The sequence below is a fragment of the Aegilops tauschii genome, chromosome 5 (genome assembly GCF_002575655.3).
Source record: "Aegilops tauschii subsp. strangulata cultivar AL8/78 chromosome 5, Aet v6.0, whole genome shotgun sequence".
Classification (NCBI taxonomy): Eukaryota; Viridiplantae; Streptophyta; class Magnoliopsida; order Poales; family Poaceae; genus Aegilops; species Aegilops tauschii.
This window is the reverse complement of record NC_053039.3, coordinates 228,222,776-228,240,220: the sequence shown is the minus strand read 5'-3', so window position 1 is coordinate 228,240,220 and position 17,445 is coordinate 228,222,776. Positions and strand designations below refer to the sequence as shown.

General features: G+C 45.4%; 1 protein-coding gene across 1 annotated transcript; it reads right to left on the bottom strand.

Moving 5' to 3' along the window:
- Positions 1-10,356: 10,356 nt before the first annotated feature.
- LOC109771170 (mRNA-decapping enzyme-like protein) lies at positions 10,357-14,092 on the bottom strand. Its single transcript, XM_020329875.4, has 8 exons — positions 13,763-14,092; positions 13,639-13,679; positions 13,492-13,541; positions 12,533-12,677; positions 11,932-11,988; positions 11,679-11,802; positions 10,802-11,242; positions 10,357-10,719 (listed from the first exon to the last, which is right to left on the bottom strand). The coding sequence occupies exons 1-8, from the start codon at positions 13,940-13,942 to the stop codon at positions 10,660-10,662; spliced, it is 1,098 nt and encodes a 365-aa protein (XP_020185464.1). The 5' UTR covers positions 13,943-14,092; the 3' UTR covers positions 10,357-10,659.
- Between the last annotated feature and the right edge of the window lie 3,353 nt (positions 14,093-17,445).

Sequence of the window (17,445 nt, the reverse complement as noted above, 5' to 3'; positions counted from 1 at the left end):
GAACTATCGGTTTGGTTTGGCCAACTAGATTGGTTTTTCTTGCAATGGGAGAAGTGCTTAGCTTTGGGTTCAATCTTGCGGTGTCCTCACCCAGTGACAAAGTAGGGTTAGCGAGGCACGTATTGTATTGTTGCCATCGAGGATAAAAAGATGAGGTTTACATCATATTGCTTGAGTTTATTCCTCTACATCATGTCATCTTACTTAAAGCGTTACTCTGTTCTTTATGAACTTAATACTCTAGATGCAGGCAGGAGTCGGTCGATGTGTGGAGTAATAGTAGTAGATGCAGGCAGGAGTCGGTCTACTTGACACGGACGTGATGCCTATATTACATAATCATTGCCTTGGATATCGTCATAACTTTGCGCCTTTCTATCAATTGCTCGACAGTTATTTGTTCTCCCACCATATTATTTGCTATCATGAGAGAAGCCTCTAGTCAAACCTATGGCCCCCGGGTCCATTTTCCATCATATTAGTTTTTGATCTACTATTTTGCAATCTTTTATTTTTATGTCTATAAACGAAAAAACCCCAAAAATATTTTATCTTCTGTTTAGTTTTATTTTTCTATCTCTATGAGATCTCACCTTTGCAAGTGACCGTGAAGGGATTGACAACCCCTTTATCGTGTTGGGAAAAATGCAAGTGTTTGATTGTTTTTGCAAGTATTGGTGATTTGTGTGTTCTTATCCTACTGGATTGATACCTTGGTTCTTAACTGAGGGAAATACTTATCTCTACTTTGCTGCATCACCCTTTCCTCTTCAAGGGAAAAACCAACGTAAGCTCAAGAAATAGCATTTCCCAGTCTGTAGTTCAACAAATCACCAATATTTCCCATGTTCCTCTCATGGATGTTACATCTACGCATCTTGGTCACCCTCTTATTCTCCCGACCAAGGACCGAGCTTCTGCCTACAACTTCGTTTATGATAAATTCAAGAATAAGCTCCCCATGTATAAAGCCGACAAATTGTCCCATGCTGCAAGACTTGAGCTTATAAATTCCGTGTTTGCCTCTATCCTGGTTTACTACATGTCAAACATTCTTTTCTCAAAGAAATTCCTTTCTAAGCTCACTGCAGTCATTCGTAACTTCTGGTGGGTTGGTGTTAGAGAGGAAGCAGGTGTTAGAGAGGAAGCAGGTGCTAGAGCTTTATGCTTAAGGGATTGGAAAGATATATGTACTCCTAAGAAGGAGGGAGGTATGGGTATTAAAAACATGCTTTCCATGAATCAAGGCCTTCTTCTTGCTACGGCTTGGCCTCTTGCTGACAATCTAGATAGCCACATCTATCAAGCTCTCCGTGCCAAATATTTTCCTGATTCATCCATATGGAGAGCATCCTCTAATACTCCGAAATATGCCTTTTGGGCCTCCATTCTTAAAGTCTTGCCCATGCTTAAAGCCAATTCTTTCTACCAAATTACTCAAGGAAACATTTCTGTTTAGATCGGAGCTCCCCTTGGTGCACTACTTGGGAGAACATTTATGATCATATGATCATCCAACATAGTAATTTTGTCTATCCGGCTAAAGTCTCTAATCTTTGGTTGCCTGGCCAAAAAGTGTGGAAGCATGTGCTTATCACTAACCTTTTTCAGGAACCCTCCACTTCGGCTATTATTGCTACTCCGATTGTTCTTGATGATTGTTGGGACATCCTTTGTTGGGGGTTAACTCCTTCTGGTAAATGTAATTTTAAAAGCACATATAAACTATGTCTACAACAAATCCACTCTATGCAGGCTAATCAAAGGCAAGTAATCCCTACTATTAAGAATCTTACGCAGCAGGTTTGGAAGAATAAGCTCATGGCTCCAAGGGTCAAAACGTTTGCTTGGATATTGCTTAGGTGTGCGCTACCCACGACGGTGAGAGTTGCAAGATTCTCTTCTCACATTTCTTCTACTTGTACTAGATGTAATTCTGATGAGAATGAATTGCATCTTTTCTTTCTCTGCAATTTTTCTAGAGCTGCTTGGTTTGGACACCCTTGGTATATAAAATCTGACCTTCTTGCACAACCTTATAATTTTGTTGGTGATATTATTTTGGCTCTAATTAACATGAATCACCCACAAGCTTCGATTCCTAACATATTTACTTTCTTGTGGTGTTTATGGAAAGCAAGAAACGATGCTCTGTTTTGCAGGAAAACCTCATATCCCCATCAAGTTCATCAGGCTGCACTTGCCATTGCTCAACTCAAATTATGCAGGACACCCAGCAACACAATCCAGGAAGCCAACCTGCTCCTCCTCCTGATGTGTCTTCTACCATGTTCCCTCCATGCCATGAAAATGTCCAGCAAGGCTGTACACTTCAATCTGATCTTGCAATTGTAGGTACCAAGATTTTTTCTGACACTTCTTGGAAGAAAAAGAACATACCAGGTCGGGGGGATTTGATGGCGACTGGAATTGGTGTGCACATTAACATTCCTAGAGGCTGTTCACATTCGATGATTATGATCCAAGCTTCTGCTGACTCTGTTATCTCGCCTCTTGTTGCTGAAGCTCTTGCACTTCAGTTTGCTGCAAAGATTGCTTCTAGGCTTCAACTTCAGCGAATTACTTTCCTTACAGACAATCTTTCTTTAGCCAAGATGGTTGCATCCAGAGATATCAACAACCCCATCATCACTTGGAGATGCAGACAACCAATTAGAGAGTTCTTTCATGACACTTCACAATTCCCTTTTGTTGTTTACCATATCTCTAGGAATACTAATGGAATTGCTCACAATTGTGCTCATCAGGTTCTCAACTCAAGAGTAGAACCTGTTTTTAATTGTACTCATTCTGCTCATACCAATGGCTCTTGCCCTGTTTTGCTCTCCTTTCTCAATTTCCAGATACAGGGATATGTAATACATGTTGCACATTGCCTATCAGTTGAATGAAAAATTGGCGCTTGCTGGCGCCTTCCTTGTGTTCAAAAAAAAAAGAACAACCCGAAATTGACAAGGAGTTGCTCAAACTCACAACATCTACAAATGAGAATGGACGAATCTGAACCTGTATGTCTGCATCTGCGACGTAAGACGACAACCGTAAAGATAACACCAAACTTCATGTGTGCTACTTTCTCTCTTTTGTGTATAGAGTGATTATAAATAAATGGGGTGAATCCTTGACGTTGTGCGCCTCCTAGTCTTATATAGTGTGCCATGAAGAGGAGCAGCAATTGTCAGTAGAATGGGTGTGGTTAGCAACGTGTAGATGACCGAATATTACTACATATGGTTATTACAGAAGGTAAAGTCTGTAGTTAATGCGGGAGATGCCTCCCGTGACATCCCCGGTTGATCTGCTATTGGCCTTGATACTCGCTGAGGAGCTTTGTACGACTAATGGATCCTGTCTGGCTGAATAATTATGTCTGACTGCTAGCACCGCCTAAACTTATTACGCCCCTTCTGTACACTACTAACTAGACTGTAGCGTCTATGGGCCTGGGCCTTTAGCTGGGCCCTATGTCGTCATGGGCCTATTCTGTAGGTCTTCCCTCATCATTAGCCCCCCAAGTCTGTGTATGTCTCGCTGAGAAACTGACTGAGCCCTCAATGGAATGGATTCCGACTGGCAATAAAACTCAAAGAACCACTTGCTCATAGAGAGACCATTGCAGACTCAAAAGAGCAAAAATGGATGCAAAGGTTAACTATAAACAAGGTGCAGAAAGGCTCTATGATACTCTATCATCTTTGGAAAGAGGTTGTCTGGTGGCTCGACTGAGGGTGTATCATGAAATCCGAGTGATAAAGAGGATGCTTGGGTTTATTCGTGCTAATGGGCCAGTCATTATCTTGGAGGAGCATCATTCAATTTTTGAAATCAGATTCAAGTCTATGAATTTTAGCGTTTGGCTCTTTGCTTGAGTCCAACTTGTGCTACGGGGGATGCTAAATTCATTGCTTGTTCAGGGTGTCACCAGTAATTTGGCAACCTCATTGAGGTGGATTATCATCACCCATCTGCAGAGCAGGCCTATCCCTAGTGATGTAGCATGTGACACTTGAATTCATCATGCCTTCAATGTGGTATTGGTTAGGGACTGACCCAACAACCGTGGCACTGACTGAAGGGAAACCAAAGCGTCGTGGTTGTGGATGATGTTGCAATGAATTTCAGATGATTTGTCACATCAATATTTCTCATTGAATGCTTGAATTTGACCAGTTAGCCGGGGTTATCTCCTCATTCCCGCGCATGGCAGATGCATGAGCAACCGATGATATTGAATGTTGGAGTGAAATTTAGTTGATGACTTTTAGGGGCCCGCACCGGTTAGCCATTTCCTTTCATAGATCGCGTTGTGTGTCAAGCGGAATTATCGGGACGGTTACCAATTGAGCCCGTTTATAAGCGGGTGAGAGAGAAAGAGAAACCATTCGTCCCCAAATCTCTTTGTCTTCCTCTTGCTACGCACATCCAAACCGCCGTCGAGCCCTAGCATCACCTTGCTCTCGGTCGCCATGAGCAACAAGACCCGGAAATTGGAGCTCGTGAAGGCCGCTGCCTCCTCTTCGTCTGCCACCATTGCCGATGGCCGACAGAAGGGTGATTGGCTCCCATCAACCGTGAAGGTGGAGATACCCAAATATTTGACCATATAGAGTGCCCCATATTCAAAACTCTGTTAGCTAATCGGATTATCAGACCCAGCCAAAGTCCATATGCTTCACCTGCAATTTTAGTAAAGAAAAAGGATTTCACATGGCGACTCTGCATTAAAAGGGCAGTTCGGTGCATGTAGCTCCTGCCTGCGCGGGGTCCTAGGAAGGGTCCCACCACTTTGGGTCTATAGTACGCAGCCTTTCCCTACATTTCTGTAAGAGGCTGTTTCCAGGACTTGAACCCGTGACCTCATGGTCACAAGGCAGTAGCTTTACCATTGCGCCAAGGCTCCCCTTCACATGGCTACTCTGCATTGATTATCAAAAATTCAATGATCTAACTATCGAAGACAAATTCCCAATCCTAGTGATAGAGGATTAGCTAGATGAATTATTTGGAGCACAATATTTTTCTAAATTGGATATCAGGTCAAGTTACCACCAAATAAGGATCGTAGAGGTTGACATACACAAAACAACCATTAGATCCTACTTTCGCCATTATAAGTTCCTGGTCATGCCTTTTTGTCTTCCAAATGCCCTGGGCTCATTTTATGTCCTCTATGCATGGAAGTTAATTCTAGTCTTTTTTTGATAAGATCCTAGTGTACAACCAAACAAAAGGAGAACGCTTCCAACACCTACAAACTGTGCTATACTTACTACAACAACACCAACTTTTTGCTATCAAAATGTGTCTTTGGGGTCAGGTAAGTGGAATATCTTGGTAATCTAATTTCTAGGATTTGTGTCTCTACTGATCCTGAAAATATTAAAGCCATTGTTGATTGGACAATTCCTTCAAGTGCCACTCAGCTCATGAGCTTTCTGGGATTAGTTGGATATTACATAAGATTCATTAATTTTGAAAACCACTACATGCACAGCTAAAAAAAGGGAATTTTCACTCATCTACAACTCATGATAATGCTTTTGACACATTACAACAAGCTCTCATGCCTGCCCAGTCCTTGCACTACCAAATTTCTCCAAACCATTTGTGTTAGAGCCAGATGCTTCTGCAGTCATGCTTCAACAAGGAAGGGTAATTGCTTATTGTAGTTTAACTCTATGTCCGAGGAATGATGCCCTATCAACCTATGAAAAAGAAGCCCTAGCAATAATGGAAGCACTAAAGAGTTGATGTCACTATCTCCTAGGAAGGGAACTCATTGTCAAAACAGACCATTATAGTCTTAGATTTATTTAGATCAACGACTAACCAAGGGCACTCACATAAGCTAATGATGAGCTTTTGGAATTCAATTTCATAATACAGTACAAAAAGGGCATGAACAATAGGGTTGATGCTTTATCAAGACAATTCTGCTCATTGTTTTCTATTTCTCAGGTGCAACCTGTTTGGTTTCAGAACATACTGGATAGGTACTTGCAGGATGACACTTATAACCTCTACTAGAGAAACTACTAGTGCAATACATAAGGGCAAACTTATAGGGGGGGGCAATAGTGATTTAAAAACTAAACAACTTATTGTCTTGCATTCCTCTCCCATTTGGAGGACACTCCAGTGTGAAGGCAACATATCAGAGAGTTAAGAACATCTTCTATTGGCCTGGATTAAATAAAGATGTTGAGGTTTTTGATTTGTTACTGTTCTATCTATCAACGATCTATGAGTGAGCATTGTTTGCCTCCAGGCCCGCTGGATCATCTACCTACTCCTGATATGGCCTGGCAAAACATTATGATGGATTTCGTCAAAGGACTGCCCAATTCTCAAGGTAAAGATGTGATTTTTGTTGTAGTGGATCGTTTCACAAAATATGCCCACTTCATACCCTGCACAGTTTAAACTGTAGCAACTGCTTTTATTGACAACATAATCAAGCTAAATAGTCCACCTCTGCTCATTATCTCATATATGGACTGAATTTTTACTATTAGCTTGTGGAGAGACATTTTCCAGTCTGAAAGTGGAACTGAGGTACAGCATGGCCTATCACCTGTTAACTGATGGGCAATCGGAGTGTGTCAATAAATGCTTAACAACTTAACTCGGGTGCATGGCCAACATTGAGCCTAAAAAGTGGGTGTCATGGGTCCCATTAGTAGAACTGTGGTACAATTATTCCACTTACCATACATCTATGAAGCTCTCTCCCTTACAAGCCCTTTTTCGGTTTCCAGCTCTCTTAATTAGTGAGCTCGCTATACTGGGCATGCAGAGCATGGCTCCAGAGATATTTTGACTGCAAGGCAACCCAGGCTAGACCAACTCAAATTCCATTTGCAACAAGCATAGTCAAGAATGAAGAAATAGGTTGATCTTAAGAGAGTGGACCAACAATTCAAAGTTGTAGACCTGGTACATCTCAAGATGGCACCCTAAGGCTGGCAACATTTGGATTTCAAGATGCTTTGAAGCAACAACATAAATATTATGGTCCATTTCATATCATTCAGAAGGTAGGGAGCCTCGCTTACAAACTGCAATTCCCAGAGCATGTGAAGATTCACCTAGTTCTTCATGTCAATCAACATAAAAAGTATTTTGGCTCTCGGGCTATACCATCTCCCACATTTACCCACTGTTAATGAGGATGGTACTCTTAAGACGGCCCCGGGTGCGGTGTTGGAAGGTTGTCAAATTCCTCAGCACAACCAAGAAGTAGTCCAATGGGCAGTACAGTGGCAAATTTTGTCTCCGAAAGATGCTACATAGGAAGACGCCGATTTGTCAAATTCATTGCAGTATTTAGAACAACCACTGAAGCATGGCATGCCTCGACATGAAGCTCCTTGAGGATGTTTGAAGTCAATAAAGCTCAGTTATCGGATGGCCTATCTAGCTTCGCTCTGCTAGGGTGGCTTCGGGCAAAGTCGCTGTTCCATATTAACTAAAGTTACTTTCACCTCAACAGTTGCTCTCAAATATACATACGCCTATATAACGCGAGGTTGTGGCATCTTTTTCGATTAATCCCTTGTTATTTCTGCCTCAATGGCTAGAACCTAATACGCTATAGTTACAGTAATAGAATATGGCCTCCTCAATTGGACTCAAACCCTAGTTCCGTTCTTCAAATTACTTATTAATTACTTTGTCAATTCTGTTAGGTCCCCACCAGAATCTAACACCAACATTTTTGTAGTGAGAAGGGATTGTGGACTAGAAGGGAATTGGGTGGAGGAGAGGTATTCATCAAATCCCTCCCATCCTCAAACTGCTTGGGGTTGGAAATGCACTCGTACCGAACAAGGCCTAAGGGTGTCTTTGATAGCCAGGGATCCCTTGAGGATTCTGCCCCATTCCCTTGGTGGAAAGCCCAGGAGCAAAATCAGCCTCGGGTCATGTGCATGGGCATTTGGATGGTGAAATACACTAGGGATGCATTTGGTTACCTGCATTAGGTCATCCAGACCCGCGAGGTTTAGTTTTGGCTTGTTTGGTAGCCTGGGTCGCATTAAAATTTGGGCCCACGCGAACTTTAAAGCAACTCCGGGCCTAGCTTTCTGGAAACCGCCGAATCGGCCGTTTCCAGCGAGCCTGGCCCATGGGATGCGAGGGTGTGCACGTGGGAACGACAGGGTGCACGCGCGGGGACACACAGTAGAAATCGTGCTGGCTCCCATCGCGGTGCCATAGCTCCCTCACCCCCTCCTACCGCGCACCCTCCCCTTCTCCCACCCCTTCGCTCTCCCCTCCTCCATCCCTCAATCTCCCATGTATCTCTCCCCAGACGCGACAAGATCTGCACGGTGAGCACTCCTTCCGTGTCAATGGCCGTATGTACTGTCCCCCTCTAGGTAAGGCGTCACGCTCGATGTACCGTGGATTTTAGATTGCACCTACTCGATTGATAGTTAGTAGGCTTTGGTTAGGGATCGGTTGAATCCATTGTGATTTAGGGCCGATTGAATCGATTTTAGGGTTCGAACACACACGGGTAGGGATTTCGAGGGTTTGAACACTGGTCTATGAAAACACTCGAATCATCAATGGTTTGAACAAACCCTCGAATCGTCGACGGTTTGAACAACCCCTCGAATCGATTCGATGGTTTTCACACCCACGTGCTACGAATTTGGATGGATCGAGGGTTTGAACAGAGTGGTGATAGAGCTTGTAGTCATCCACCTCGATGAGCTTGTAGTCGGACTGGTGGTAGCCTAGAGCCAGGCTCAGAAATTTACCTGATCATACGTGCAATGTGTTTTTCATTCAAGCAGTAGTTCATATGTGCATGCTCAATGCAGAATGAGAAACTCATCCTTGGAGGCAACAACAAGGCTGGCAAGGAGTCTGTCTCTGGCCGGGAAGGAGAAGGAAATCAATTGTGCCTGGAAGGGCCAGGAGGTCGCCTCTGCGGGGAAGGGGAAGGAGATCGCCTCCGGCAAGAAGGAGAAAGTGCTAAGGATGGAGGTCGTCGGCTCGACGCACTTCTGCAAGACCATCTTCGGACTAAGTTGGAGGTTCTGTAGATGCGCACATCCTTCGACAAGTACCTCGTCCCCGTCCCAGAGATGTTACGGCTGACGACACACAACGACTGCACCTAGAAGGTCACCATGAAAATGATGAATGACCGGCTCATCCTTGATAAGGGTTGGGCTGCCTTCTGTGTAGCCCACGACATCAGCATCAAAAGCCTTCTCACCTTTCAAGCTGGTTAGCCCCGCCAACCTGAGTGTCCTCGTCTTCAACAACCATGGCATTCAGGTTGTGGCAAATTGCGTGTTGCGTGATCCAGCATTCTACATGGATGATGAAGGTGCTAATGAGGGTGCTGCTGGGCTTGATGGTGATGTGAGTGCTGCTTAGGTTTGAAGATTGTGTTTCTGTTGTGATGCTATGTTTAAACTGCTGTGCTTATGGTATGGTTATGGTTATATGCTATTGTTGTGGTTATACTATGGTTTATGGTGTGTGTGTTGTTTGTGTTGGTAATCTCACCACTCCTACAAGAGGTTACCACATCACTTGTGTTGTGTGTAATCAAACAACACCTCTTTGCATTTGGATAGACCATGCAGGCAACCAAACACAGGTGTCGATGTTGCTGCTTAGCCAGGCTAAAGGAGATGTAGGCAAACAAATAATGTGCATTTGACCTGCATACCCTCAAACGGATTCAACTGGGTCACACATGCAAAGTGCCCAAAATTGGTGAGTAACCAAACGAATCCTAGGTTTTCTCTGCCCGATCCCCATGATTCCTTGGGATAGGATCCACGTCTCGGACACCTGCCCAGGCGGCCCTCCCTTGCCACACCGTGTCGTTCCAAGGCTGTGCCTCCGCCTCCATCGTGCTCACGGACGGCGGTAGCAGCCGCATCGTTAGATCTCCTCCCGCAGTTAGATAGGCGACCACGACCGGAGTTCTGCGTCCTGCCCAATATGCCCAATATGTCACGCCACCAGAGAGGCTGCCGCCGGCAGCCACTGCTGCTGGTGGTGGCCGTGAAGACAACATGCCCAAAGAGGGGCTCACTTGCAGCAAGATCCGATTGGGAATGTTGTTGCTTCAGTTCACCACGTTTCGATTCTGCTTCAGTTCTATGTAGCGGATATTTGCCCCTTTGAGCCAAATTCAACCCGGCCATCTATTCCCGAAATATCTAGCCTACCATCTGCTCACCGTTCTTCAAACGTTCGTCCATGCATTACGTTGTAAAAGCTTTGAGTGCCAAGCAATGCCATAGAGAACCACATTGCCTGTTTTGCTTGGGAGTCCCATAGCAAAACCAGGGGCAACGCAAAGAATAAACCATATGAAATACTACCTGTTAAACGAAAAATATGGTACATAACTGTTATGGTGCACTGTCTGTCACATAACCTGTTTCATCTCGGTGTTTTCAATTACATAAATATACTGTACGACAACAAAGATATTGGAAACAAGGGATACCGCGATATACTAGCGACCATTGCTATCAAGGAGTGAAGGACTCTACATCAACGCATTAGGACAGAGCTATACAGTAGTTTGAGGACTAAAGGCTAAGAGGCATACAAAACTCACAAACAGAAGCACTCCTTTCATGTTTGTCACAGACAGAAACTTCACAAGGACTTGCAAGCATTCAGCAACTCCCGGTGGATTAAATCGATGAACTCGTCGCTCTGTTAGGCAATAGAAGAAGTGTTAAAAGCAAATAAAAGCACAAAGATTACAACTTGTTTTTTCTTTCAATGCAGAACATACCTGAACAAGTCTCTGGAGGGCATCCTTAACTTTATCCCTCGAAATAATAGGTCCATCATTGTGTGCAGGGGTAAGGGATGCAGGAGGAGTTGGTGGTGGAAAGGGTTGAAGAAGTGGGGTACCATATGGTGGACGTTGGCTGGATGTGGAAGCAGGATGAAGAGGTGGCGCTGTAGGCATCAAGGATGAAACCGGTTGCACCAAAGATGTGGAAGAGGATGACGGAGGCACAAAGAACGCCGGAGTTACAAGGTCTGTCGAGCGGCCAGCATGTGCATTAGTGTGGAGGGGCAGTGGTGGAGCTGATGAAGCACTCATCTGATGTGTTGGAGCAGCAGATGAAATTATCATTGGTACGTGGGATGATGCAACAGACTCAGCAGGTGGGTGAGCTCTTCCAGTCATTGGTGCAGTTGGTACATTCCCAACGTTAGCAACACCCTGTAAGTTTTGTCCAGATAGAATTCAACAGGCGCGTTTGACACTATGAATGGCAGTACAGTGGAAGTACCATATATAGAACTGTAACCAGCAAAAAGCATAGCACTGGTATACATTTATAACTAAGAACCACAATGGACAATGAATTCACAAACCAGATAAATGAAGATACACTATCTTAAGCAAGGAAATTTAGGGGCAGTTTCCAGGATCATGCATTCCTCTTTCTTTACTAGCATTTGCATCTGAGGGATGAGGTGGTGGTGAACCAACCTCATATCATGTTCTCAAACAAAAAATAATAAATGAGGAATGAGTTGTGTTAGGATGGAGTTAACCCCCGACCATGACCAAACTATTGCAAATATGTACTGTCGCATGACAGTGTAAAAAACAAATTAGAATGAAACAATGATAAAGTTCAGAGAGAACTTACACTGAAATAGCTGGCAAACGATTCATCAGGGGTATCAGAAACTACAGCGGTAGATGATGGAGGAGGTTCAAGGGGACCATCTATGGCAGAGGATGTAGGAACAGCCTCTAATTCCTCAAACTCACTGTCGCGCACCAAAATGATTCAGCAGAAGTACATTTAATACAAAACTCAAACAAAGCTCGAATACGATAAATGGACAAATGAATTCAAGAGATGAAACAAGTTTAAGTTCACAAGTACAGGAGAGAACCTTTTTATGGATGGCACTTTCGGCTTTGGGGGCACTTTCGCATAAGCATTCAGTATCCTGCACGAAAAGGATTGAAACAAAAAAAATTACTGCAAGATGAATAGCAGCAAACCACAGCTATATTGTGTACTAATTCCTGCCGATAGGACAGAATCATTTATTGCAACTACTGATTTAGAAATTGGTGAATGCATACTTAAGACAACAAATAGTTCAAACGATCCCATACTATAAGGACTACTTAAGCAGTTCAATGCCTAAATGCAAATAGAGTATTCGGCAGTACTTAGTTAGGAAGTTCAAATATTCAACAGTTTCAGCTACAGAGTAAACAAAACTTCCGAAGTCCAATTCTTCCTCCGGTTTCCTTAAGATGTCATTTTTTTTAATGTTTGGATGGTATTAAAAAATAGAACTTTGACCACTTGTTTTTACAATATATATTTGGTGTTTGCCAAACTATATACATTGTGTGCACATGATCTGAACACTACTAAATATATTGATACCGAAGATATCAAAAGTCGGGTCATCAGGTACATTGACTACACACCTTACAAAAAATAAAATAAGGCACTGACAGGGGGTGGGGGGGCTTTACCTTCCAAACAGACTAGCAACAGCTTCGCACTCCTGTTGGTTATAAAACCAAATGCCATTTACTTCCTGTGTGGCATTCCGATACAACAAATATGGAGGCTGGAGTTCGTATTCAAAATCACTCAACAAATCCTCCACGAGATTATCTGGCAAGTATAGAACACGATCTTTTCATAGGCCAATCATTTTACTGCATACCATTTAAAAACTAGCATCCACACAAGCTTAGCAGTTGTCAGTCTATGACTACACTCTAACAACCTTAACAAATCATGAAAACACACCTATCTTACTACAGTGAGAAACCGAACGCCAAACCCCAAAAGATATGGCTGCTCATAGACATGAATGACGAACCTTTCAGAGTGTGTTCACATGGGCATCTGTTTTGTGTGTATGTGACAGTTCACATCTTTTCTCTATACTAAATCTAAAACGTAACAAGAATTTAGATCGATACTATCTTGATATCTATCAGCTTTCTCCAGTGGATCCATTGACCAAGAATTAGTGCTCCAGGCCCCGTCAGACTTGTATGGAGCCATAGAGCTACTGCAAGATCCTAAACTTTCTAAGATCATCTCTACTTTCTTTTTTGGCAACTCTAAGATCATCTCTGATCCCTTGTAACCATATCACTGAAGAGTTAACTATCAGGCAGAATAAAAGCAGTGTCATAAAAATCTAATTATTGGTTTTTCAATGTGGCTCGGCATCGATGATAAAAAAACGCAATTTTTCAGGGCCGCCCAAATTAGTTTGAAGCAACCAACATACTATAACCAAGTAATTTTCATGTAACTACTGCATTACTCCATCAACAATGGTCTAATACTTAACACAAGTCAATCTTAAGATTTAGGAACCACTGCCACAAAAAAATGTTCCGTCGTGATCTCTATCCTATTTGAAGTACCCAGTGTACTACAAGATATCAACCAAGATCAAAGATGCACGTACCCGTATTGCGCCTGTTCATGACGATGAACTGGAACCTCGGCTGTGAGTTCCTACACGAAATCCAACACAATCCTGATACAATTAGCTGCTACACGCGCACAAAACCCACATATAAACCCAAAACACGTTTTCCCCAATCTGCCTCACCTCTTAACCACGAAGAGCGATCCCTCCACGTCCTTCCGGCTCTGCACGAAACAGAAATAAAATCAGATCGGATCGGATCGTGGTCGAGTGCAGCAAAGGCATCGGACGAGAGAGGAGCCCTCACCCACTGGTTGAGGTCGATGTTGAAGTCGTAGAGCGTGACGTGCGCGGCAGTGATGAGGATGTCTTCGACGGCGGGGTCGAGGCGCTGCAGGACGGTGAGGTTAAGCAGGCGCGTGCCCTCGGCGTCCATGGCCAGGTTCGGCGTCACTTTGCCCCCGTTTGGGTGCGGCGGCGGCGGCATCGCGAGGTCGCCTCCGCGTTGCTGAGGGTAGGGGTAAGGGGCGGGGGATCTGAGAGCTATCGAGTATCGAGTAGGATGTTTGCTGTTATGGAACCATCACGCCATAATAAGGCGACGCGGATCGCCAAATCGCTCCCAGATGTAGGGCATCGCACAGTCCAGACTTTTTTTTCCATCTTTCTAATACAAAAGCACTCGTCAAAATTATTCGGACCGGTCTGCACATCCAAAATCAATAACAGCGTGTTTGGCAGCTTGAGGGATTGGGCATGGGAATTTACGAGGGGGAATTTGTGAAGAAATTAGACTTGGGAAGTAGATTATTAGTCCCATTCCCATGTTTGGTGTGTGGTAGTAATTATCGGTGGGAATTCTACAGGGAGTTACAGGACTGGGAATTGTTGATGATACGCGAGTTTGGATTAGAAAAGTGAGCGCTTCATCAACCGTTAAACAATAGGACGTGAGCGAACAGTTTTTCCATTTTACGTCAATTCCCACTCCCACGCTTAATTACCTGGTCCTCCCAGGGAAGAGATTGAAGGGAGTTGGACCTCTTAATTCCCCTTCCTCTTCCCATCCTAACTCCCATTTACCTGAGCCAATCAAAGGAATTTAACTCCCATGGACCTTAAACTCCCATTCCCCATCAACAACTCCCTCCAAACAAACACGCTGTAAAGAAAAGTTTGCGGTGGTCTTGATATTAGCTTCCCACAACGCGGGCCCATGTCAAAAAATCATTCCTTCGCTCCAGAACCCTCGCTCTACTTGCCATGTCACATTCATGCCGGTGCAGCGACCGAGTAGCCTACTCCGGTCGTTGCCCGCACTAAAGCAAAGCTGGTCCATCTGCCCCAGCTATTTAAGTCGACCGGCCGCTGACGCAAACCCTACAACATTACGCCGCCGCCTCTTCTCTCCACAAATCCGCAAACCTCCAGTTTCGGGCGTCGTGATCGACAAATCCGACGGCTCAAACTGATTCTCCGCACACCCCTCTGGATCCGGAGGGAGCTTTGGCTCCTGGCGCCGCCCACTGCGTTACACAGGCCCATTGGCATTGACCGCTCCCTCCAAGATGAAGCCAGAGCCCATCTCCTCGGATGACGAGGAGTAGAAGCCCCTCCTCACTAAGGCTGTCACGACGGGCGAAGAGTCCTCGTGGATCTGTGGTTCCGTCGTATGATTCGATGTTCTCGGGCTTGAAGTCTTCCGGGAATTGGTGTTGTATTACCCTCTCTGTGAAGCATAAGGGGTGTGTGGCGTCCCGAACTCGGGCTACATCGCGTCGGAGGTCTTCGGCCCTCCGAATCTGCTGCTGCTCCCGGATTCTATCGTTTCGGTTTACCCGATCATAGTATCCTTCCCCGTAAGCAGGCGGGCCTTCTCTGGGTCCGTAGATGGACCTGGTACGACCTCCTCGAGCATCTAGGTTGTGGCGGAGGTCGTACTCGTAAGTGGGCCGCACTTGATCCTTGCCGTGACGGCGAGGTGGGGCGGCTAGGTGTTCGAGTTCGTCAGCTTCTCTGTCCCGCCCTCCAGGGGGGCGGTCCGGCTGTTTGTCGCTTGTGTATGTCGGACGTCTTGGCTCTACGGCCTCGTCGTCGAACTGCGGCAGTAGTCTTCGCTTGGGATAACTTTTCGTTGGTTGTTCGCGGCCATACCCTTCTTCGGCAACTAGCACTTTAGTCCATCGGTCGTTGAGGTGTCCTGTTCGGCCTTGATTTTGCGTTTTTGTTTCTTTAGGCTACAGGCGGTGGCTAAAAGCCTCCGCTTGAACCGTTCCTGCTCCAGAGGGTCTTCGGGGACGATGAAATCGTCATCCCCGAGACTGACCTCCTCTTCAGAAAGTGGGAGGTAATTGCTATCCTCGGAGTCGTTGGGGTTTTCTGGATTGAGCGGGTCCTCCTGCCCCGCGGGGTCATTCTGATGATGTTCGTTGGCTGCGTCTCCAGCGAGGTCGTCCGTATTATTTATGGTGCCATTCTCCGCAGAGTCCATGTTGCTCGCATGGCTTTGACGTGGCTTTGATAGACGGCGCTATTTTTGGCGTTTGGGCGGCTCATCTCTGGGCTTGCCTCGGTCCTGATTAGGAGTGTCGCCGCCGTCCTTGTGGGTATCGACCATGTAAATGTTGGGGAACGTAGTAATTTCAAAAAAAATCCTACGCACACGCAAGATCATGGTGATGCATAGCAACGAGAGGGGAGAGTGTTGTCCACGTACCCTCGTAGACCGAAAGCGGAAGCGTTTAGCACAACGCGGTTGATGTAGTCGTACGTCTTCACGATCTGACCGATCAAGTACCGAACGCACGGCACCTCCGAGTTCAGTACACGTTCAGCCCGATGACGTCCCTCGAACTCCGATCCAGCCGAGTGTTGAGGGAGAGTTTCGTCAGCACGACGGCGTGGTGACGATGATGATGTTCTACCGACGCAGGGCTTCGCCTAAGCACCGCTACAGTATTATCGAGGTGGACTATGGTGGAGGAGGGCACCGCACACGGCTAAAAGATCAAATCAATTGTTGTGTCTTTGGGGTGCCCCCATGCCCCCGTATATAAAGGAGCAAGGGGGAGAGGCGGCCGGCCAGGAGAGGGGCGCGCCAGGAGGAGTCCTACTCCCACCGGGAGTAGGACTCCCTCCCTTTCCTTGTTGGATTAGGAGAAGGGGGAAAGAGGAGGGAGAGAGGAAGGAAAGGGGGGGCCGCCCCCCTCTCCTTGTCCTATTCGGACTAGAGGGAGAGGGGCGCGCGGCCCTACCCTAGCCGCCTCTCCTCTTCTCCACTAAGGCCCACTATGGCCCATTAAACCCCCGGGGGGTTCCGGTAACCCCTCCGGTACTCCGGTAAAATCCCGATTTCACCCGGAACACTTCCGGTATCCAAATATAGGCTTCCAATATATCAATCTTCATGTCTCGACCATTTCGAGACTCCTCGTCATGTCCGTGATCACATTCAGGACTCCGAACTACCTTCGGTACATCAAAACTCATAAACTCATAATATAACCGTCATCGAAACTTTAAGCGTGCGGACCCTATGGGTTCGAGAACTATGTAGACATGACCGAGACACGTCTCCGGTCAATAACCAATAGCGGAACCTAGATGCTCATATTGGCTCCCACATATTCTACGAAGATCTTTATCGGTCAGACCGCATAACAACATACGTTGTTCCCTTTGTCATCGGTATGTTACTTGCCCGAGATTCGATCGTTGGTATCTCAATACCTAGTTCAATCTCGTTACCGGCAAGTCTATTTACTCGTTCCGTAATACATCATCCCACAACTAACTCATTAGTTGCAATGCTTGCAAGGCTTAAGTGATGTGCATTACCGAGTGGGCCCAGAGATACCTCTCTGACAATCAGAGTGACAAATCCTAATCTCGAAATACGCCAACCCAACAAGTACCTTCGGAGACACCTGTAGAGCACCTTTATAATCACCCAGTTACGTTGTGACGTTTGGTAGCACACAAAGTGTTCCT